Source organism: Oryzias latipes, chromosome 9 (genome assembly GCF_002234675.1).
Source record: "Oryzias latipes chromosome 9, ASM223467v1".
NCBI classification, from domain to species: Eukaryota; Metazoa; Chordata; class Actinopteri; order Beloniformes; family Adrianichthyidae; genus Oryzias; species Oryzias latipes.
In genome coordinates, this window is record NC_019867.2 from 517,501 (window position 1) to 540,690 (window position 23,190).

The 23,190-nt window shown below is 48.7% G+C and overlaps 1 protein-coding gene across 2 annotated transcripts in view; it reads left to right on the forward strand.

Annotated features, from left to right (window-relative positions):
* LOC101159330 (protein unc-13 homolog B-like) overlaps positions 1–23,190 on the forward strand; it is an 89,360-nt gene that overhangs the window by 54,325 nt on the left and 11,845 nt on the right. Inside the window, exons 18-44 of one of the 2 annotated variants that reach the window (XM_023958108.1) lie at positions 99–268; positions 601–716; positions 1,100–1,263; positions 1,737–1,887; positions 4,253–4,321; positions 4,546–4,635; positions 4,708–4,848; positions 6,313–6,542; positions 6,615–6,700; positions 6,796–6,831; positions 8,620–8,661; positions 8,855–8,981; positions 9,299–9,395; positions 9,729–9,872; positions 15,265–15,342; positions 15,415–15,492; positions 18,800–18,820; positions 19,120–19,158; positions 19,377–19,412; positions 19,511–19,525; positions 19,622–19,651; positions 20,079–20,105; positions 20,564–20,578; positions 20,654–20,674; positions 22,309–22,335; positions 22,420–22,440; positions 22,808–22,831. In XM_023958108.1, the coding sequence (XP_023813876.1) occupies positions 99–268; positions 601–716; positions 1,100–1,263; positions 1,737–1,887; positions 4,253–4,321; positions 4,546–4,635; positions 4,708–4,848; positions 6,313–6,542; positions 6,615–6,700; positions 6,796–6,831; positions 8,620–8,661; positions 8,855–8,981; positions 9,299–9,395; positions 9,729–9,872; positions 15,265–15,342; positions 15,415–15,492; positions 18,800–18,820; positions 19,120–19,158; positions 19,377–19,412; positions 19,511–19,525; positions 19,622–19,651; positions 20,079–20,105; positions 20,564–20,578; positions 20,654–20,674; positions 22,309–22,335; positions 22,420–22,440; positions 22,808–22,831 (2,095 nt within the window). The remainder of the gene's footprint in view (positions 1–98; positions 269–600; positions 717–1,099; positions 1,264–1,736; positions 1,888–4,252; positions 4,322–4,545; positions 4,636–4,707; positions 4,849–6,312; positions 6,543–6,614; positions 6,701–6,795; positions 6,832–8,619; positions 8,662–8,854; positions 8,982–9,298; positions 9,396–9,728; positions 9,873–15,264; positions 15,343–15,414; positions 15,493–18,799; positions 18,821–19,119; positions 19,159–19,376; positions 19,413–19,510; positions 19,526–19,621; positions 19,652–20,078; positions 20,106–20,563; positions 20,579–20,653; positions 20,675–22,308; positions 22,336–22,419; positions 22,441–22,807; positions 22,832–23,190) is intronic. The other variant, XM_023958107.1, reaches the window with a different exon arrangement.

Sequence of the window (23,190 nt, forward strand, 5' to 3'; positions counted from 1 at the left end):
ATCTTGTAGACCGAATCATGTAGTAACGATGGGATGTCTGAATATTTTATTGTGTCCAGTCACAGCTTTGTACTTAAACTCGTCTTCTGCCGCCACAGCGAATGCCACAACTCATCCGATCGAATCAAGTTACGCGTTTGGGACGAGGACGACGACATCAAGTCCAGAGTGAAGATGCGCCTCAAGAGGGAGTCGGACGACTTCCTGGGCCAGAGCATCATTGAGGTCCGAACGCTGAGCGGCGAGATGGACGTTTGGTACAACCTGGGTAAGAGCGAATGAGCAAAGAGGATCCGGCGTGGAACATGGGGGAACATCTGGGAACATGGGGGAACATCTGGGAACATGTGGGAACATCTGGAAACATGTAGGAACATCTGGGAACATCTGGAAACATGTAGGAACATCAGGGAACATCTGGGAACATGGGGGAACATCTGGAAACATGTAGGAACATCTGGGAACATCTGGAAACATGTAGGAACATGTGGGAACATGGGGGAACATGGGGGAACATCTGGGAACATGTGGGTTGTGTTGTGAAAGTTCAGCACATGATGCTGAATCTGCCGTTTGTTTGTGTTGCGGGTTTGATGGCAGAGAAGAGAACAGACAAGTCGGCCGTCTCTGGAGCCATCCGTCTGCAGATCAGCGTGGAGATCGCCGGCGAGGAGAAGGTGGCGCCGTATCACGTACAGTACACGTGTCTCCATGAGGTAAAGCCGGATGAATCTCTCCAGGACAAACGATCTACTGAACCCATGCTCTAGAACACGGTGTGGAACCTTCAGCACAGTCTCTCTAGCTGTTTTCCCGCTGACCTGCAGAGTTCTTCTGATTGGATGGAATCCTGACCAATCAGGATGAACCCTCTTGTCTGTGATTGGCTGGTTTGGTGCTTCAGGTTACAAACTTCTGGTCTTGGACCATGAAAACAGCAAAAACACTGATGTTTGTCACTCTGAGCTGAATTTGGCCTTTGGTTGTTGTTTTAAATGAGAGAGGAAGGTTTTACGAGGATTTTCGTTCTTTAGGTATTCCTAAAGTGTTTTTTCTGAAAAAGTGAACGATGCCGACTCAAAGAGGGTTCCTCTTCCAGAACATCTTCCACTTCTCCACGGACGTGGAAGGAGGCGGCGCGGTGAGGATCCCGGTTGCTGTTGGAGACGAGGCCTGGAAAATTTTCTTTGATGAAGTGCTCCAGGAAATAGCGGACGAGTTCGCCATGCGTTACGGCGTGGAGTCCATGTACCAGGCCATGACGTAGGTTTAAGGCTGCAGGTTTCACCCCACTGAGGGGAAACGGCTCTGTGTTTGCAATGGGGGGGGGCAGTCTGAGGGGTTTTAAGGTCTCAGTTTGGAGCCTTAATCATCTGCAGTCCTCACTGCAGATGCAAACGTTTGTGTTTTGGGGACAAACCCTCAAAAATGCTGCTGCTTTGCTTTTAGAAGGAATTCATTCTTGATGAGTTTCTGACAGAATTTAGGTTTATGGATTTAGAAATGAGTTCTGAACCACCAAGACCTGGATCCAGAGGACGGTTTCAGTTCAGATCCTCAGGATATTCATGTTGAATTCACATGAATTCTCTTTTAATTTGATGCATCAATGCTAAAGCTCATTTTGTAGCTGTTGGTTTACATTGAGAGTTATTGTCTGTTTCAGTTGTATTGTCTTTAAAAGATCTGTCTGTCCATCCATCCGTTCATCTTTCCTCCTCCTTCTTCTTCTGCAGCCATTTTTCCTGCCTCTCCTCCAAGTACATGTTGTCTGGCATCCCCGCCGTGATGAGCACGCTGCTGGCCAACATCAACGCCTTCTACGCCCACCCCACCGCCTCCACCAACGTCTCTGCTCCTGCCAGGTTTGCTGCCTCCAACTTTGGGGTGAGTGTCCGTCAGTCAGAACAGAGCGGAGTCCTCTGGTCTCACCGGGAAATCACATCACTGATTTATTATCAGTTGCATTCAAGCTCCTCAGCAGACATGAATCCATGAGTCAGCATGGACATGTACACATTCAATTAATCAGTAAAATCCAGAAATTTCATTCAATTTAATCTTTTATACGGCCCAATATCACGACAGAGTTTTCTCAACAGCTTCACACGGTGACTGATCTGGATCTTTTCTTCAAACGTTCCACCAGAATCACAGGAAGTGATGTTTAGTTGACAGGAAGTGTCCCGGCATCATCTGGTCTTTGCGAAGACTTTCCAAAGTCTCAGATTCGGACCTTTACTGGCCAAACGGCTGGACCACAGTTTGGTCTGAATCTGCTCTGTGCAGCGACCACATGATGATGTCAGAGCGAGGAGGACAGCGACCACACGATGATGTCAGAGCGAGGAGCACAGCGACCACACGGTGATGTCAGGGCGAGGAGCATAGCGACCACACGGTGATGTCAGGGCGAGGAGGACAGCAACCACACGGTGATGTCAGAGCGAGGAGGACAGCGACCACACGGTGATGTCAGAGCGAGGAGGACAGCGACCACACGATGATGTCAGAGCGAGGAGGACAGCGACCACACGGTGATGTCAGAGCGAGGAGGACAGCGACCACACGGTGATGTCAGAGCGAGGAGGACAGCGACCACACGATGATGTCAGAGCGAGGAGGACAGCGACCACACGATGATGTCAGAGCGAGGAGGACAGCGACCACACGATGATGTCAGAGCGAGGAGGACAGCGACCACACGGTGATGTCAGAGCGAGGAGGACAGCGACCACACGATGATGTCAGAGCGAGGAGGACAGCGACCACATGATGATGTCAGAGCGAGGAGGACAGCGACCACACTATGATGTCAGAGCGAGGAGCACAGCGACCACACGGTGATGTCAGAGCGAGGAGCACAGCGACCACACGGTGATGTCAGGGCGAGGAGGACAGCGACCACACGGTGATGTCAGGGCGAGGAGGACAGCGACCACACGATGATGTCAGAGCGAGGAGGACAGCGACCACACGGTGATGTCAGAGCGAGGAGGACAGCGACCACACGATGATGTCAGAGCGAGGAGGACAGCGACCACACGGTGATGTCAGAGCGAGGAGGACAGCGACCACACGATGATGTCAGAGCGAGGAGGACAGCGACCACATGATGATGTCAGAGCGAGGAGGACAGCGACCACACTATGATGTCAGAGCGAGGAGCACAGCGACCACACGGTGATGTCAGAGCGAGGAGCACAGCGACCACACGGTGATGTCAGGGCGAGGAGGACAGCGACCACACGGTGATGTCAGGGCGAGGAGGACAGCGACCACACGATGATGTCAGAGCGAGGAGGACAGCGACCACACTATGATGTCAGAGCGAGGAGCACAGCGACCACACGGTGATGTCAGGGCGAGGAGGACAGCGACCACACGATGATGTCAGGGCGAGGAGGACAGCGACCACACGATGATGTCAGGGCGAGGAGGACAGCGACCACACTATGATGTCAGAGCGAGGAGCACAGCGACCACACGATGATGTCAGAGCGAGGAGCACAGCGACCACACGATGATGTCAGAGCGATGTCTGACAGCGACCACACGGTGATGTCAGAGCGAGGAGGACAGCGACCACACGATGATGTCAGAGCGAGGAGCACAGCGACCACACGATGATGTCAGAGCGATGTCTGACAGCGACAGCGATGTCTGTAAATCCAGATGTAACAGAGACCTGCTGGTTGCCATGGAAATGAGAAAATCACTCTGGCATTCAAAAATAAACCAATGCACATGTTAATTGGGCCCAAACATGAAACATTAAAACAGAAAAACAAGAAGAAAAACACCTTTTTGTTTTATGTTGCCATGGTAACAGCTATACGGCTGCAGAACGTTCTGAAGATCTGAATCCTTTTATCTCACGCTGTCAGAGAAGAAAACCAGATCAGTCATTCTTCCTCCTACCAAACATCCATGCTGGTGAATGCCAAGCTTCATCCTCATCAAACCCGTTGTCACAGAAGCGATGTGGGCGGAGCAAGTGAAGAAAACTGTTTTGGTTTCAGCCTCAGACATAAGGGAACTTTCTAGTTGTTAGGAATCCGACCTTCCTGCTGTAATCTGTCTCTGTCCTGTCCAAGGATCATTGAAATCCTGGGTTATCTGAGCTTCCATGTAAAATAAATCTTTGTGTGTGGACATGTCTTCAGTCTGAGGTGGACACCTGATTCGCGCTTCATCATGTGAGGGCAGCAGTTCTTACTAGACGTGCTTGTTCCTTCTGGTTCTCCAACAGAGAGATCGCTTCGTGAAGCTTCTGGATCAGCTGCACAACTCTCTGCGCATCGATCTGTCCACGTACCGCGTGAGTACCCCTCCCACGAGCCAGGCAGGCCTCCTCCCTGCAGACGATGCTGTGGAGCCCCCACAGTGTGTGTGTGCCTGTGTGTGTGTGAGTGTGTGTGTGAGTGTGTGTGTGTGTGTGAGTGTGTCTGTGACTGTTGTGAGCGTCCTAACAAGGTAGAAAAGCACTACATGAGTAAATGCCGTTTCCTCTCAGTTTGTGATGACTCGTCTGTTTCCGGGCAGAATAACTTCCCCGTCAGCAGCAAGCCTCGTCTGAACGACCTGAAGTCAACTGTGGATCTTCTCACCAGCATCGCCTTCTTCCGGATGAAGGTAGCACATAGATTTAGGACGGGTTCTTCTTGATGTGAGTCCGGTTTGGTTCAGACTCTGCTCCGCGTTCAGGTCCTGGAGCTGCCCAGCCCCCCCAGAGCAGCCAGTGTGGTGCGGGACTGCGTCAAGGCGTGCCTTAAGTCCACCTACGAGTACATCTTCAACAACTGCCAGGAGCTCTTCAACCACCAGTTTCAACCTGCTGACCAATCAGTGAGTTCTCCTTTGTGGGTGGGCGGGGCTTCCTCGGTCAGATTGGATTTAGGAAATGTAACCACAAGGGGGCACAGTTCAGTGATTTTTGCCTGTTAGTCCCAACTCCAAGTAAATGCAGACAGTTGAGTCAGGAAGAACATCTGACATGAAACCAAAGACCAACCAATCAGGAGAATCGTGAAGGTCAGGTGTGACCAATGGACAGGTGAAGCAGGCTGTGGGGACAGCAGCCAGAGACTCTGAGGCAGAGACAGGAGGAGGAGGAGGAGGCAGCAGGGATGAAGAGGCTGAGGTTCTCTTTGGGATCAGGAATGAATCCATCAGAGGATCAGATCATGGATGTTCTGGAGATCCATGAAGGGAACAGTGATGATGATGGTGAACGGATGCTGAAGGTGGAGCTACCAGGAAAGAGGAGGTTGATGGATGGAGGAGGAGGTGAGGGAGGAGGATGCAGAGAAGCTTAGATGGAGGGAGTTGATTTGCTGTGGCGCCCCCTAAAGGAAGCAGCTGGAAGACACACCTGTTGGGTATCGCTTTTCTGTCACATACTCAAAAATAAACTATTGCCATGGTAACGAATAACTTTTTCAGTCCTAAAATCCTTTCATGTTGACATTCACAACCTTTAAGAGTATTAATTCCAACCGGGAGAAATGTGCTTTCAACATGGCGCCCGTGTAAAGATGGCGGCGCTCTCAGTCACCCACCATTAAAGAATGAATGGGGGGGTTGTTATTAGAGGTAAGATCTTAAGCCCGAGCCCGAGTCACACTAAATGACAATCATTACGTTCGGGTCGATTCGGGCCGGGCTTCTCTCTCGCTGACTTTTTTAATAAACATATTGTAATGGCTGCAAAGAAGCTCCTTAGGCGGGCGGTTCTCAAACAGCTCTTTATTAATCCTGCGTGTCAGAACGGTTACCGCACGAACCGAAAGGCACAGCCAGCTTCTTACTCAGAGGGAGAACGTTCACCGAACGCACACACACCCGGGTTCTGGCCGGGTTTGGCTTTAATGCCCGCGGGCCTGGGTCGGGTCGGGCTGGGCTGGAGTTTTTACCTCTAGAATATATGTGTGACGGTGAAGCTGACGGCGACTTTCAAAGTGTTGGATTATTTACCCATGATCCTTTGTGACAGAAATGCGTCAAATCTTTACTTCCTGTTTTTAACAGCAGGAAACTCAAATCTTTTTAACTCCTGCTGTCAGAGGATGTTTCAGGATTATGGACCATCTTTATCCAGACAACCAATAGTTCAGAGATGGCAGTGTGTTCATTGTAGAAACAGATTCAACCTTTTCTTTTTGAATTGAAATCATTTCATTTTCGGAAAAACTAAACGTTTGTCATGTCAGATCTTTAGCTCATGAGGCAAATTTGACCTTTTCAAGCTAAAAACGTTGTTTTCTGTGCGTTTTGATGATGAAGCAGCTTTTCTAACCTGTCACGTTCCAGCCGCCTGAGCCGAAGAAGAAAAAGAAAAAACAGGACGACGGACAGACGGGAGAAGAGGATGAGGAGCAGGATGAAGAGTTGGAGGAGGGGGAGGAGGAGGAGAAGGAGTGTCTGCCGCCTGAGGAACAAGGCCCGAGTATCCAGAACCTGGAGTTCTGGCCCAAACTCATCACACTTATCGTGTCCATCATCGAGGAGGACAAGAACTCGTACACGCCCGTCATCAACCAGTCAGTGCTCGCCTGCTGCCAGTCTCCCATCAGCACCAACGGCGAGTAACCGCCGCCCTGTCTGCCACGCAGGTTTCCCCAGGAGCTGGACGTGGGGAAGGTCAGCGCCGAGGTCATGTGGTCGCTCTACGCTCAGGACATGAAGTTCGCTCTGGAGGGTAAGACTGCTAAAAGGAAGGCAGGAACATGACACAGTAGGAGGAGCTCTTCCATCTTCATCTGCTCTCATCCTTCTCTGGATCATCTTCTTCAGTTTTGGATCAAATTGACCACAAACGCTGGAACAGCGGTGAGTTTCTGTGGAGGAGCCTGTTGGGCTCTGAGAGGTGTCGACCTGAAGGTCAGACCTTCTCTGAAGCAGCTACACCAGGACTAAGCCCCTAAACTGCTGCTGCCCAACCCCTGTCAATAAAAACTCAGGTCGCCATGGCAACAACAACAACAAAAACTGTGGAGAAGGAAGCATCTGAAAATGTCCTCAGATGTTCTGCAAAACTTGAAGTGAAGAACTGAATGAAAACTTTTCTCTACATCTGTTTTTCTTTGTTGTTGAATGTCAGCTGGTTAGCATGTAGCCGTAGTGGTTAGCGTGTAGCCGTAGTGGTTAGCGTATTAGCCGTGTAGCCATAGTTGTTAGCACATTAGCCGTGTAGCCGTAGTGGTTAGCGTATTAGCCGTGTAGCCATAGTTGTTAGCACATTAGCCGTGTAGCCGTAGTTGTTAGCACATTAGCCGTGTAGCCGTAGTTGTTAGCGGATTAGCGTGTAGCCATAGTTGTTAGCACATTAGCCGTGTAGCCGTAGTTGTTAGCATATTAGCCGTGTAGCCGTAGTTGTTAGCGTATTAGCGTGTAGCCATAGTTGTTAGCACATTAGCCGTGTAGCCGTAGTTGTTAGTGGATTAGCGTGTAGCCATAGTTGTTAGCACATTAGCCGTGTAGCCGTAGTTGTTAGCGGATTAGCGTGTAGCCATAGTTGTTAGCACATTAGCCGTGTAGCCGTAGTTGTTAGCGTATTAGGGTGTAGCCGTAGTTGTTAGCACATTAGCCGTGTAGCCGTAGTCGTTAGCGGATTAGCGTGTAGCCATAGTTGTTAGCACATTAGCCGTGTAGCCGTAGTTGTTAGCGTATTAGCGTTTAGCCGTAGTTGTTAGCACATTAGCCGTGTAGCCATAGTTTTTAGTGGATTAGCTGTGTAGCCGTAGTTGTTAGTGGATTAGCCGTGTAGCCGTAGTTGTTAGCGGATTAGCGTGTAGCCATAGTTGTTAGCACATTAGCCGTGTAGCCGTAGTTGTTAGCGGATTAGCGTGTAGCCATAGTTGTTAGCACATTAGCCGTGTAGCCGTAGTTGTTAGCGTATTAGCCGTGTAGCCGTAGTTGTTAGCGTATTAGCGTGTAGCCATAGTTGTTAGCACATTAGCCGTGTAGCCGTAGTTGTTAGCGGATTAGCGTGTAGCCGTAGTTGTTAGTGGATTAGGCGTGTAGCCGTAGTTGTTGTGGATTAGCGTGTAGCCATAGTTGTTATTATGGCTACACGCGGATTAGCGTGTAGCCATAGTTGTTAGCACATTAGCCGTGTAGCCGTAGTTGTTAGCGGATTAGCGTGTAGCCATAGTTGTTAGCACATTAGCCGTGTAGCCGTAGTTGTTAGCGTATTAGCCGTGTAGCCGTAGTTGTTAGCGTATTAGTGTTTAGCCGTAGTTGTTAGCACATTAGCCGTGTAGCCATAGTTTTTAGTGGATTAGCTGTGTAGCCGTAGTTGTTGGCGTATTAGCTGTCTACTTTTACTAAAGATCTTCAGTGCAGTCTGACAGAAGGGGGGAGGAGCAGTCAGAAAACCTCAATTTTTTCAGGAATTTCAATTTCTCAGACTGAAGTTCCAGACCAGATCATGTCAATCCAGATCTGCTGTGTGGACAGAGGTTCTTCCACAGAGGAGTCTGAAAGACTTTTCCCTCATTTTTGTCTGCAGGCGCTCCTCTCACAGGAGTTTAGAGTTGCAGCCTTTGTCTTTTTAATGTCTGAAATGAGACTTCTTTTCTCTGTATGATCATTTTTCTCATTCTGTTACCATCTCAGCCCCGCCCACATTTCACATCCGCAGATTCAGTTTCTATGCTGGTAAGACGATGGATGTGAGCGTGTCTGTGTGTATTTAAATCTGTATGCGCTTCCGTGTCTGTGTGAGTACCTATAGATGATCTGTTCAGAACCCTACAGAAGGATGGGATCCAGAACCGGCACCAATCCCTGCAGCCCCTCCAGGCGGATCTGGAGAACCTTCTGAATCTGGAACATTGTGTTATGTTTCCAGAGCACGAGCAGCACAAACTCTGTAAGACAGCGGACTACATGAACCTACACTTCAAGGTCAAATGGTTGTACAACGAGTACGTGAAGGATCTGCCCGCCTTCGCCGACGCCGTGCCCGAGTATCCCTCGTAAGGCTCCTCCCCCTGCTGTCTGCTTTCCTATTTTGTTCATCAGAGCTGGATGCAGCTCCTATTGTTTGTTAGAATCTATATCTGCTGATGTTGGAGAGCCTCGTCACCATGTGGGCGGAGTCTTTGTCCACACCAGAACTTTTCCTAAACAGTCAGGATTTCATCAAATGTTCAAATCAATCAGTAAAATGATCCAAAGTTTGCGGCCCGGATGGAGAACATTCTGGATGGAGGTGCAGACAGATTGAGCCGACTGATGGAGACGGGCTCCATTTGGACCGTCTCATTTCTGAAGAACGTTTCTGCGCCTGCAGGTGGTTCGTCCCGTTTGTGCTGGCGTGGCTCGCTGAGAACGAGGACGTTTCCTTGGAGTTCATGCATGGAGCCCTGGAGAGGGACAAGAGGGAGGGGGTGAGTTCTCCTGACCCACGGCTCGGTTCTGGCGTGTTCTCTCCATCTATGGTTGCTTTCTGTCTGTTGTATTGTGTTAAATCCATCTCTAGATTCTATTGACTGAAATGGGTTCTGGCAGCAGAACCTGAAAAGTTCTGGGTGTTTCTGACCAAAAGCTGCAGCTTCAGTCCAAATGTGTTCATCAAAAAACGTCTTTTATGTCTGAAATGGATCCATTTGCAAACCGGCTCAGAGTTTGTCTTTAGTTTGACTTGAGCACAGATGGAAACCGTGTTGGTTCTGTAAAGTTCTGCACCAGTGACGCTGCATTCCTGGTTCCTCTGCCTGCAGTTCCAGCAGACGTCTGAGCATGCGCTGTTCTCCAGCTCGGTGGTGGACATCTTCACGCAGCTCAACCAGAGCTTTGGGATCATTCAGAAGCTGGAATGCCCCGATCCCGCCGTGGTGGCCCAGTACAGCAAGCGCTTCGCCAAGGTGGGGCCTGTTACCAAAGCCCCGCCCACTCTAGCCCCTCCCAGCATCTGTCACACTGAAGCCACATGACCATTTTCTTAACTCTTAAGGAGTTAAGAAAATGAAATATGAAGAATTGCTGATGTTTCAGTTCACCAGGTTCAGCCCTGCTTTCTGTTCTGCTCAGGTTCTGGTTCTGTTCACCTTGAGCTCAGGTTCTGGTTCTGTTCACCTTGAGCTCAGGTTCTGGTTCTGTTTACCTTGAGCTCTCAGGTTCTGGTTCTGTTCACCTTAAGTTCAGGTTCTGGTTCTGTTCACCTTGAGCTCCGGTTCTGGTTCTGTTCACCTTGAGCACTCAGGTTCTGGTTCTGTTCACCTTGAGCTCCGGTTCTGGTTCTGTTCACCTTGAGCTCAGGTTCTGGTTCTGTTCACCTTGAGCTCTCAGGTTCTGGTTCTGTTCACCTTGAGCTCTCAGGTTCTGGTTCTGTTCACCTTAAGTTCAGGTTCTGGTTCTGTTCACCTTGAGCTCCGGTTCTGGTTCTGTTCACCTTGAGCACTCAGGTTCTGGTTCTGTTCACCTTGAGCACTCAGGTTCTGGTTCTGTTCACCTTGAGCTCCGGTTCTGGTTCTGTTCACCTTGAGCTCTCAGGTTCTGGTTCTGTTCACATTGAGCTCCGGTTCTGGTTCTGTTCACCTTGAGCTCCGGTTCTGGTCCTGTTCACCTTGAGCTCTCAGGTTCTGGTTCTGTTCACCTTGAGCTCAGGTTCTGGTTCTGTTCACCTTGAGCTCTCAGGTTCTGGTTCTGTTCACCTTAAGTTCAGGTTCTGGTTCTGTTCACCTTGAGCTCCGGTTCTGGTTCTGTTCACCTTGAGCACTCAGGTTCTGGTTCTGTTCACCTTGAGCACTCAGGTTCTGGTTCTGTTCACCTTAAGTTCAGGTTCTGGTTCTGTTCACCTTGAGCTCCGGTTCTGGTTCTGTTCACCTTGAGCACTCAGGTTCTGGTTCTGTTCACCTTGAGCACTCAGGTTCTGGTTCTGTTCACCTTGAGCTCCGGTTCTGGTTCTGTTCACCTTGAGCTCTCAGGTTCTGGTTCTGTTCACCTTGAGCTCCGGTTCTGGTTCTGTTCACCTTGAGCTCCGGTTCTGGTTCTGTTCACCTTGAGCTCTCAGGTTTTGGTTCTGTTCACCTTGAGCTCCGGTTCTGGTTCTGTTCACCTTGAGCTCTCAGGTTCTGGTTCTGTTCACCTTGAGCTCCGGTTCTGGTTCTGTTCACCTTGAGCACTCAGGTTCTGGTTCTGTTCACCTTGAGCTCCGGTTCTGGTTCTGTTCACCTTGAGCACTCAAGTTCTGGTTCTGTTTACCTTGAGCTCAGGTTCTGGTTCTGTTCACCTTGAGCTCAGGTTCTGGTTCTGTTCACCTTGAGCTCTCAGGTTCTGGTTCTGTTCACCTTAAGTTCAGGTTCTGGTTCTGTTCACCTTGAGCTCCGGTTCTGGTTCTGTTCACCTTGAGCACTCAGGTTCTGGTTCTGTTCACCTTGAGCACTCAGGTTCTGGTTCTGTTCACCTTGAGCTCCGGTTCTGGTTCTGTTCACCTTGAGCTCTCAGGTTCTGGTTCTGTTCACCTTGAGCTCCGGTTCTGGTTCTGTTCACCTTGAGCTCTCAGGTTCTGGTTCTGTTCACCTTGAGCTCTGGTTGTGGTTCTGTTCACCTTGAGCTCAAGTTCTGGTTCTGTTCACCTTGAGCTCCGGTTCTGGTTCTGTTCACCTTGAGCTCCGGTTCTGGTTCTGTTCACCTTGAGCACTCAAGTTCTGGTTCTGTTTACCTTGAGCTCAGGTTCTGGTTCTGTTCACCTTGAGCTCAGGTTCTGGTTCTGTTCACCTTGAGCTCTCAGGTTCTGGTTCTGTTCACCTTAAGTTCAGGTTCTGGTTCTGTTCACCTTGAGCTCCGGTTCTGGTTCTGTTCACCTTGAGCACTCAGGTTCTGGTTCTGTTCACCTTGAGCACTCAGGTTCTGGTTCTGTTCACCTTGAGCTCCGGTTCTGGTTCTGTTCACCTTGAGCTCCGGTTCTGGTTCTGTTCACCTTGAGCACTCAGGTTCTGGTTCTGTTCACCTTGAGCTCTCAGGTTCTGGTTCTGTTCACCTTGAGCTCCGGTTCTGGTTCTGTTCACCTTGAGCTCCGGTTCTGGTTCTGTTCACTTTGAGCTCTCAGGTTCTGGTTCTGTTCACCTTGAGCTCCGGTTCTGGTTCTGTTCACCTTGAGCTCCGGTTCTGGTTCTGTTCACCTTGAGCTCTCAGGATCTGGTTCTGTTCACCTTGAGCTCCGGTTCTGGTTCTGTTCACCTTGAGCTCCGGTTCTGGTTCTGTTCACTTTGAGCTCTCAGGTTCTGGTTCTGTTCACCTTGAGCTCCGGTTCTGGTTCTGTTCACCTTGAGCTCCGGTTCTGGTTCTGTTCACCTTGAGCTCTCAGGTTCTGGTTCTGTTCACCTTGAGCTCCGGTTCTGGTTCTGTTCACCTTGAGCTCCGGTTCTGGTTCTGTTCACTTTGAGCTCTCAGGTTCTGGTTCTGTTCACCTTGAGCTCCGGTTCTGGTTCTGTTCACCTTGAGCTCCGGTTCTGGTTCTGTTCACTTTGAGCTCTCAGGTTCTGGTTCTGTTCACCTTAAGTTCAGGTTCTGGTTCTGTTCACCTTGAGCTCCGGTTCTGGTTCTGTTCACCTTGAGCTCTCAGGTTCTGTTTCTGTTCACCTTAAGTTCAGGTTCTGGTTCTGTTCACCTTGAGCTCCGGTTCTGGTTCTGTTCACCTTGAGCTCCGGTTCTGGTTCTGTTCACCTTGAGCTCCGGTTCTGGTTCTGTTCACCTTGAGCTCTCAGGTTTTGGTTCTGTTCACCTTGAGCTCCGGTTCTGGTTCTGTTCACCTTGAGCTCTCAGGTTCTGGTTCTGTTCACCTTGAGCTCCGGTTCTGGTTCTGTTCACCTTGAGCACTCAGGTTCTGGTTCTGTTCACCTTGAGCTCCGGTTCTGGTTCTGTTCACCTTGAGCACTCAAGTTCTGGTTCTGTTTACCTTGAGCTCAGGTTCTGGTTCTGTTCACCTTGAGCTCAGGTTCTGGTTCTGTTCACCTTGAGCTCTCAGGTTCTGGTTCTGTTCACCTTAAGTTCAGGTTCTGGTTCTGTTCACCTTGAGCTCCGGTTCTGGTTCTGTTCACCTTGAGCACTCAGGTTCTGGTTCTGTTCACCTTGAGCACTCAGGTTCTGGTTCTGTTCACCTTGAGCTCCGGTTCTGGTTCTGTTCACCTTGAGCTCTCAGGTTCTGGTTCTGTTCACCTTGAGCTCCGGTTCTGGTTCTGTTCACCTTGAGCTCTCAGGTTCTGGTTCTGTTCACCTTGAGCTCTGGTTGTGGTTCTGTTCACCTTGAGCTCAAGTTCTGGTTCTGTTCACCTTGAGCTCCGGTTCTGGTTCTGTTCACCTTGAGCTCCGGTTCTGGTTCTGTTCACCTTGAGCACTCAAGTTCTGGTTCTGTTTACCTTGAGCTCAGGTTCTGGTTCTGTTCACCTTGAGCTCAGGTTCTGGTTCTGTTCACCTTGAGCTCTCAGGTTCTGGTTCTGTTCACCTTAAGTTCAGGTTCTGGTTCTGTTCACCTTGAGCACTCAGGTTCTGGTTCTGTTCACCTTGAGCACTCAGGTTCTGGTTCTGTTCACCTTGAGCTCCGGTTCTGGTTCTGTTCACCTTGAGCTCCGGTTCTGGTTCTGTTCACCTTGAGCACTCAGGTTCTGGTTCTGTTCACCTTGAGCTCTCAGGTTCTGGTTCTGTTCACCTTGAGCTCCGGTTCTGGTTCTGTTCACCTTGAGCTCCGGTTCTGGTTCTGTTCACTTTGAGCTCTCAGGTTCTGGTTCTGTTCACCTTGAGTTCCGGTTCTGGTTCTGTTCACCTTGAGCTCCGGTTCTGGTTCTGTTCACCTTGAGCTCTCAGGTTCTGGTTCTGTTCACCTTGAGCTCCGGTTCTGGTTCTGTTCACCTTGAGCTCCGGTTCTGGTTCTGTTCACTTTGAGCTCTCAGGTTCTGGTTCTGTTCACCTTGAGCTCCGGTTCTGGTTCTGTTCACCTTGAGCTCCGGTTCTGGTTCTGTTCACCTTGAGCTCTCAGGTTCTGGTTCTGTTCACCTTGAGCTCCGGTTCTGGTTCTGTTCACCTTGAGCTCCGGTTCTGGTTCTGTTAACTTTGAGCTCTCAGGTTCTGGTTCTGTTCACCTTGAGCTCTCAGGTTCTGGTTCTGTTCACCTTAAGTTCAGGTTCTGGTTCTGTTCACCTTGAGCTCCGGTTCTGGTTCTGTTCACCTTGAGCTCTCAGGTTCTGTTTCTGTTCACCTTAAGTTCAGGTTCTGGTTCTGTTCACCTTGAGCTCCGGTTCTGGTTCTGTTCACCTTGAGCACTCAGGTTCTGGTTCTGTTTACCTTGAGCTCTCAGGTTCTGGTTCTGTTCACCTTAAGTTCAGGTTCTGGTTCTGTTCACCTTGAGCTCCGGTTCTGGTTCTGTTCACCTTGAGCACTCAGGTTCTGGTTCTGTTCACCTTGAGCTCCGGTTCTGGTTCTGTTCACCTTGAGCACTCAAGTTCTGGTTCTGTTTACCTTGAGCTCAGGTTCTGGTTCTGTTCACCTTGAGCTCAGGTTCTGGTTCTGTTCACCTTGAGCTCTCAGGTTCTGGTTCTGTTCACCTTGAGCTCCGGTTCTGGTTCTGTTCACCTTGAGCTCCGGTTCTGGTTCTGTTCAGCTGAGATTCTTTGGCTGGAGCTCCTTCTAACATGAATGCTGACTCATGTCCTCCTCCCGCCTGCAGCTCTAATTCTCCTTCAGACGTCACGTGACGCAGCAGCAGCAGCTGCTTTTAGGCTTCTCCATTAAATCTAACAAAGCTCTGAGTTCGGATCGATGCTCGGCTCATTCAATAAAGAACGCTCATCTCTGCTCATTTCTCTGACCCCCCCTCCATCAGTGTCCTTCTCCTCCACCATGTTCCATCTCTGAGCTGCGTCTCTTTGTTTCCTCCTCTTCTTCCTGTTTCTTCTCTCTTGGGGGTAAAGTGATGGGTCTTCCTGTCGTTAATGTGAGGAATCAGGAAAGCAGAGGCTGGAGAGCTGATGTCCAGATGTTTAGCGTGAAGATGACAGGAGGAAGGTCATCCAGCTGTCAGGATCTAAGCTCAGAGTCTTTGTTCAACATTTGCAAAATGTCAAGAATACTTTGAAACCAAAGTCTGGGATGGTGTGGAGATTGACCATGAGAGGTCGTCTGGTCTCTGAGAAGAAAATCCCACAAACCTCAGTAGACGGAGTCAAAGTCCAAAGATGGTCGTCCTGCTGAGGCTGCAGGAGGATCCATGCTGCAGCTTCGTTTATTTGTGACCCGACGCTTGTTCTGTTGTCTCCACAGACCATCACCAAAGTTCTGCTGGAGTACTGCGCTCTGCTCGCCAAGAGCTTCCCGTCCTACTGTGAGAAGGAGAAGATCGTGAGTGACCGCAAAGCGTACCGGAGTAATCCACCGTCTCTGTTCGGAGGGTCACTTTCTTTAACGTTTCAGCCCTGCGTGCTAATGAACAACATCTGGAGGATGAGGGTCCTTCTGGAGAAGATGTTCGAGTCCATGGGAGCCAAGCAGGTGAGTGTTGGCAGGTCAACCCATGAGCTGGTTCTGGTCTTCTGCCGAGGACACATCATGATCTCGATGGTTCCTTAGCGCTGGACGCCGTGTTGTGGTTTATCTCAGAGAGGAACGTCTGGTTACCTCAGAAGGGTTCAGTTCTGGGATCACTGCTGTTTGCTCTGCGAGTTTGTTAATGGATCAGGTGAAACCTCAAGCGCTGTGGTGACTTTCTATGCCGATGATACCGTCATCTGTTGTTTAGCCTTATGCAGTCCGGACATCAGAGTCGGGAATTTGGTCCTTCAGAACCTTTCCCATGAATTCATCCTAAATGCCACCAAAAACAGGATTGAAAGCTGCTTTTAAAAATGTCGTGTCTTTGGTCTTTATTTGGAGCTTTGAAGTTTTAAATGTTAAGAAGTTTGTCAGTTCTGTTTGTTGGAGCCAGCAGCAGGTGGACAAAGACATACATGGTTAGTTCTCTACAATTCAATTCAATTTTATTTGTATAGCCCAAAATCACAACAACAGTCGTCTCGATGGGCTTCGAAGTGAAACATGAACTCAAAAGGATCATGAATACAAAGAGTTCAATAGAAAAATACTAAAATGAACTAACAAACGGACTAAGCTATACTGGCATCCCTGCCCTTAGACCCCCCTTCGCGGTAAGGAAAAACTCCCAAAAAAAACGGATTCCGGAAAAAACGAAGAAACCTCAGGGGTGCCCACATGAAGGAGGGATCCTCCCCCAGGACGGACAGGCGATTTACCAGAACTCTTAGAGAAGAATTAACTTATCTAAATCTACAACTACATATATAAAAGTCCAGCAGACGAGCTTCATCCAGCCGTGGTTGTGGGGACAGTCAGGGGGCGAGGCGAGCCGGAGACAGGAACCACAGCCAGGTGTAGGAGCAGGAGCAGAGACGAGGTACTCGGTCAGGTACAGAGCAGAGACGAGCCAGAGATGAGCCAGAGGCAGGATCCACAGCCAGGTGTAGGAGCAGGAGCAAAGGCGAGGTAAACGGTCAGGAACTGGAGCACGGATGAGCCAACTGGAGTCTGGAAGCACTCCCCCTCCCCAGGAGGGGAGAGGAAAAGAGGGACAATACATGAATCACTGCACCAAACAGAGGCATGGAGAACTAAATGATGAATAATGATCAAGAATAGAGGAGAGGAAGGGTAGAAGTAAAAAAGGAAAGAGGACAGAACCCCAGAGCACCATAGTTACCCCAGCTTCAACTTCTAGCAGCCTTTAAAAACAAATAGTTATTATTAAGTTTAATTTAAACAAATTAACATAAAGTTAAATAATCTCTGAATAATAACTAGTCTGACAATAAGCCTGTCCACAGAGGAATGTTTTCAGTCTAGCTTTGAATGTAGAAACTGAGTCGGCCTCTCTTCCATGAGCTGGGAGTTTATTCCATAAAACAGGGGCTTGGTGGCTGGACGCTCTACCTCCAACCGTACTTTGACTAATTCTAGGAACCACAAGCAGTCCTGCATTTTGCGAGCGAAGTGTTCTGATTGGTTGGTAAGGGACTATGAGGTCCTTAATATAGGACGGGGCCATTCCATGTAAGGCCTTCTAGGTTAACAGGAGGATCTAGAACTGGATTCTAGAATCAACTGAGAGCCAATGGAGCGAAACTAACACAGGAGTGATGTGATCTCTTCTGCTGGTTCCAGCTAACAATCTAGCTGCTGCGTTCTGAACAAGCTGGAGACTTCTTAAGGAACTCTTAGGACACGCTGCTAACAAGGAGTTACAGTAATCCAGCCTCGACGTAACAAATGCATGGATGAGTTTTTCAGCATCACTCTTAGAAAGTAGATTTCTGATCTTAGCAATATTTCGCAGGTGAAAAAAGGCAGTTCTACACGCCTGAGATATGTGAGCCTTAAATGATAAATCCTGGTCAAGTAAAACCCCAAGGTTTCTAACTGTGGAATTGGGGGCTATACTTACACCATCCAGGGAGACTATCTGAGCAGACAGAGCATCTCTGAGGTTTTTAGGACCAAGTATAATGACCTCAGTTTTTTCTGGGTTCAAGAGGAGGTAATTAATTGTCATCCAGGTCTTGATGTCACTGATGCAGGCGTTCAGTTTCTCTATCTGGTCATTCTGGTCAGGCTTCATGGATAAATACAACTGCGTATCGTCGGCATAACAATGAAAATCAATGCTGTGTTTCCTGATTATGTTTCCTAGGGGTAGCATATAAAGCGTAAACAGGATCGGTCCCAAGACTGAGCCCTGTGGGACTCCATAGTTGACTCGAGTGCACTGAGAGGAATGGCCATTTACATTAACGAACTGATACCTATCAGACAGATAGGATTTAAACCACTGGAGAGCAGATCCTCTGATCCCTATGTCCTGCTCTAATCTATGGAGTAAAATACCGTGGTCGATAGTGTCAAAGGCAGCACTGAGGTCCAACAGGACCAGAATAGAAAGTAGTCCCTTTTCTGAGGCCAATAACAAGTCATTAGAGACTCTAACTAGTGCAGTTTCCGTACTGTGGTGAGGTCTAAACCCCGACTGAAAGTCTTCAAAGTGGCTGTTGTCCTGTAGGTGGCAGTAAAGCTGCTTAACTACAACTCTTTCTAGGATTTTAGAAATAAAGGGGAGGTTTGATATTGGTCTATAGTTGGCCAAGATGCTAGGATCCAAACTGGGCTTTTTCAGAAGAGGTTTAACAACTGCAGTTAACTGTAGTTAACTACAGCAGTGGTCCTCATGCCAGGAGTTTCCTCCAAACACGGATGCATTGAGACCGTTGTTGCCACGCAGCAGAAGCTGCTCTGCTTACTATGTGCCACCTGACTCTAGAACGCTTCTTTCAGAGTGGCGTCTTTGCTGAAAGATCTCGTTGCCGTAGAAACCAGGAGGTGTATTTATTTGAGTCCACATTTTACCTCTGAAGGACGTTTTTTCTAGAAAAGACGTGAACGGGAGAAAAAAAAGCTGTTTCCTGTTTTGTTTTATGGTAAAAAATCAAACCTTTTGTCTAAAAGCTGATTTATTTGAAGTAATTGACATATTGTTGTTACTCAAGTTATTCTGAATATTCTATTGATGTCACGTTTTTCCTTTTGGTGTTTTATTGGCTACGTTTTCCAGACTTTTAGATATTAGTTTCTGGTCTTTTTTGGGGGTTTTGTCTGTCGTGACTCTCAGCTGCTGTTGTCTTCCATAGATAGAAGCAGACTTTCACATTTTATTCAAGGTGCTTTTATTTTGGAGGGCCTTTGGTTTTATTTTGGAACTTCTGCTTGTAAACGGAGCCGGTCTTTGTCTCTGCAGCTGACCGCTGAGGAGGAGCGGGTAGGTCGCAGGTTTTTCCTCCCCTCTCTCCCTGAGCTCCAACACAAACCCGTCCCTCCTGTGGTCTGTCGGTCATCCGTCCTTCAGAGACCCTCCAGAGACCCTCCACATCTGCTCCACATCTGCTCCACATCTGCTCCACATCTCCTCCACATCTGCTCCACATCTGCTCCACATCTGCTCCACATCTCCTCCACATCTCCTCTTCCTCTTTCCTGGTCTCCCAGTCGTTTCCCTCAGTAGGAACTGCTTTTCCTTCCGCTCTGGTTCTCATGTGCTGCTTCTTTTCTCCTCAAAAGCTTGAGAACGAGGAGGAACCTGAGACGTGTGATGAGGAGGTGGGTGCCTTGTGGAGCTTCTCCTGCTGGTTCGGTGTTTGTTGAGGTTTCTCCCACAAAGCGTCATTTTACCTGAAAGTTGGAAGTGAAACTTCTTGGATCGGCTTCAGTTTCCTGCTGGAAAGGAGGCCTTTGTGCTTCTCTGAACGTAGACCATCACATCATCTCTGACTCTTCCTCTTTGCTTTCCCGTCTTCCGTTTTGTCTTCGCTCTGCAGCCAGCGGCGTCTGACAGTGAGGGGGAGGATCACATGGTGGGTGGGCGGCAGCATAAAAATGCAGATTCATCTATTTCTTTGGTTCCACGGTTGTTTTAATAACCATCTTTCTTTGGGGGGGGTTGTTGATGCAGTCTGAAGAAACAAAGGTGAGAAGCCTCCGGCTCTCTGCAGCTCTGATTTCATTTTTGTTTCCTTCTTCTGATTTTGTCTTTTCCCTGATTTTCTTTTGTCTGAACCATCAGTCCGGCTGCTCAGACTCAGAAGGATCAGAGGTAAGAGCAGAACCACCAGGGAAAAAGTTCAGAACCGATCGTGTTACTTCAGACTTTTATTCTGAAATTCTTTTGGATCATGTGATGCTTGATGGAAAACCAAAGACGATCCCACAGAATCAGCTGATTAGCAGCATCAGCTTTCATCTGCTGCTTGATGAGGTTCATGGATGTCCTCATAGACTCAGACCCCCCCCCCCCAGAGTGGGCGGGGCAGGCGGACCCGTGACACGGCGAAGCTGCGTCGCTCAAACCCGAAAGCTCTTTGCTGTTTGGACGTTTTATGCTGAAAAAGGCAGAAATCCATTCATGAAACAGTGGTTTTGGTTCTAACGGTTCTGGGATCTGGTGGCGGTCCGGTGTGGAGAGCCGGTCCTCCGTGATGTTCTCCTGCGTTAACAGAACTCTCTGTTCTCAAACCCTCAAGCTGGACAACAAGGAGATGGAGAAAAAGGTTGGTGTGTCCTCCTCAAACGGGTTCTCCTTCTGTGAAGCTCCTGACGCTCCTGGTAGAACCCAGACCAGCATGTCGGCGGCTCTAAGCATTGTGGGAATCAACCCTAAAAACACTGCTGTTCTTAAGCTCCGCCTCTAGAAGTCCCATAAACCCCTCTGTTGTTGGGATCCACCTTTTGTACAGCTCTTTTAACCCCCCCTTAAACCTTTGACATTTTGATCAGTCCCATGACAGATTTGACTTTGTCCCACGGGGGGGGGGGGTTGCACAGATCCCCCTGTCGAATGTTTCGGGTTTTGCTCAAGGGCACTACAGTTTGGTATGTTTGGTCATCCTTCCTGGTGTCAGATCACAGCGTCCTCATGTTTCCCTGAATCCTGAGGGTTTAGTGTGTCTTACCCCCCCGCTGTGCCCCCCCATGTCTCTAATGTCTTTATTCTTTTCCTTTTGAAAAGCTCCATAAGGAGAAGGTGAGTCCAGAAACTCAGATTGGACAGTTTGAGCTTTAAACCGATTTTTCTTTGACTTTTCTTTCCTGTTTTCAGCCCCCCCCCACCAGAGAAAAGGTTTGTTTCATATCTTCAGTTTTAATCCGGAAACGTTGAACCGTGTTCAGAGGCGGTCGACCGCTTTTCTCAGATAAACTTTTTCATTATTTACTTCCATTCACTTCAATAGAAAAACCCTAGATGGGATTTGAACCCTCGGCCTTGACAGATGGTTCTGTTAGAACAGAACACCTTAGCTGGTATTTCAGGACAGAGGCTGCCAGTGGTGGGCCATCAGGGCCTCAGAAACATCTGAATCATGTCTTGATCATATTTTGTCCGTTTCCTTTTATTGTGTTGATGGTTCTGCTGCTTCCAGACAGACGGATTGAGCCAATCACATTTCAGCTGTCCTCTGTTGCTAGGCAGGGTAAGGGTAGTCACCATCAGTTCTGAAGCCTTCCTAATGCTAAATCAATGTCAGACATTCATTTCCTTCAACCAATCAGATTGTGAGTTGGTGTCAGCAGGGCCTTCTAGCAGGCCTAGGCAGCGTCACAGTATTCAGAGCTTCTGATTGGACAGAAGTTTCAGGAAGTCACATGCAGCCTTGTCCAGTTTGACTCAGATCCATGGAGGATCCAACAGGAACGTCTCCCACTGATGACTTCCTGAGTGAATCACTGTGTGTTTGGACCGACCGTCCCTGTGTCCACTGCGTCTGTCCAGCGGGCATTTGGGCTCTAAAGCGGATTCAAACCTACAGAAACACAACTGGACGGACTCAGCACTGATGATGGAATAGAAAAGGACTGCAGACCAGAATCTACATGACAGGAGGATGGACTGTTTAGTGCAGGGGGGTCAGACTCATCAGCATAGTGTCTGTCCTCAAATGGCCAGATGTAACTTATACATGTAACTAAATGTAATGAAAAATAAATGTAACTACTCCTTAATGTTAAATAACTCATTATTTATTTATTCTAACTTTTTAAAGTGACAACAGAAAACATTTGTTTGCTTGTTACTTTAGCATAAATCCTTTTACATTTGATTCTGTCAGGTGAGGTTATTTGGACAGAGTTTAAGTCCTAATGTATAGATATAGTCCGATATTTCATGTCCGATTCCCCCTAGATATGAATCAATACACACCAATTTTTATTTTTTATTTTAGGAAATTAATAAACGTTTATGCTCTCGCGGGCCACATGAAAGGACATGGGGGGCCACATTTGGCCCCCAGGCCTTGAGTTTGACACATGTGGTCTAGAGGAAAGAGGATGATGGATTTGTCTTCAGGTAATCCTAATCAATCATCTAAATGTCTGCCGTTATTTTCTGTATTTTCTGGCTGTTTTATGATATTTATTCCGTTTATTTTGAGGCTTTTATTGAGGCTGCAGGAATTGTAATCTGCAATGCAGAGCTGTTTTCTGCATCATAAAACGGTTGAAGGATTCAGACGTAGCACTACTGAAGGCCCAGGTGTGTAACGGTCCACCACTGGAGGCATAAGACCCCCCCATACTTTATCCGGACACGGAGCTTCTCAGATGTCGGTAGACGTTAGAGGGACAGAAGCCGGCCTCCTGGCCCTTCTGGGGGGTATCTATTCTTGGGGGGGGGTCCCTTCCAGCTGTATGCAGCCTGTTGCTGACGGGGGGGGGCTGTGGTGGTAAATGTGCCTCACAGTTGTGTCTTTCCAGGCTGAGAAGAAGGACAGAGAGAAGCAGGTGGGTCTCCTGAGCTTTTCTCAGCATTTGAACCTGCAGCCTCTCGTTCCTCACATTTAACCCTTTCTCCCCTGTCGCCCAAAGGAAGAGAGAGAGAGCACGGAGGTGGGTGTTTCATGATGTGGAGTGAAGCTCACGCTAGCTCTGAGCTGCTTCGAGTTTGACCTTTGACCTTTCAGGTAAACATCAGTAAAAAAGGAAAACCATGTTTCCGTTCTGGTGGAAGGTCAGAAACGTTGGTGACCTTCAGCAGCAGAAAGTCACATGATCCGAGGGGTCAGGGGTCAAACGGACTGACCTCAGCCAGGGCTTTAGACCATCCTTTGAGTTTTGCTCAGTAGTTTAGTGGATCCGTTGTGATCTACCTAAATCAGATCCCTCAGAATCTTTTCTTCCTAAGCCCCCCCCCGACTGATCCAGTCCCCCCTTCTGTTGAAATCTGACTCTTTTTCTTCTCTGTCTGTTCTGGAAGCCTGATGCTGACGTCACCAAGAAGGTATGGGGGGGGTCTGTTTTTGTCTGTACCTGCTGCTGAATATGGAGGGTAGACGGCCATGACTGCAGACCCCCCCCCCCCTTAGGCAGAGCATTGTTTGGCATGTTCCCCGGTGCCCACATGATCCTAGAACCCTGGTTTGGATCAGAACCTGGAGCCTCTGGTTTCAGTCTGCGCTGCGTTTCCTGAATGACAGAAGCTCTGTCCCTTCAAAGTCACCCCCTCCCCCATCGGCGTGGTGGCAGCCTGCCCGCCGTCTTCTGGCCAATAACACATTTATTGATGGCGTGCTCAGGGTAAAGATTTGGCGCCGGCTGCAGCGCCGTGACTTCTGCCTGGGACTGAGCTTCAGCATTGTT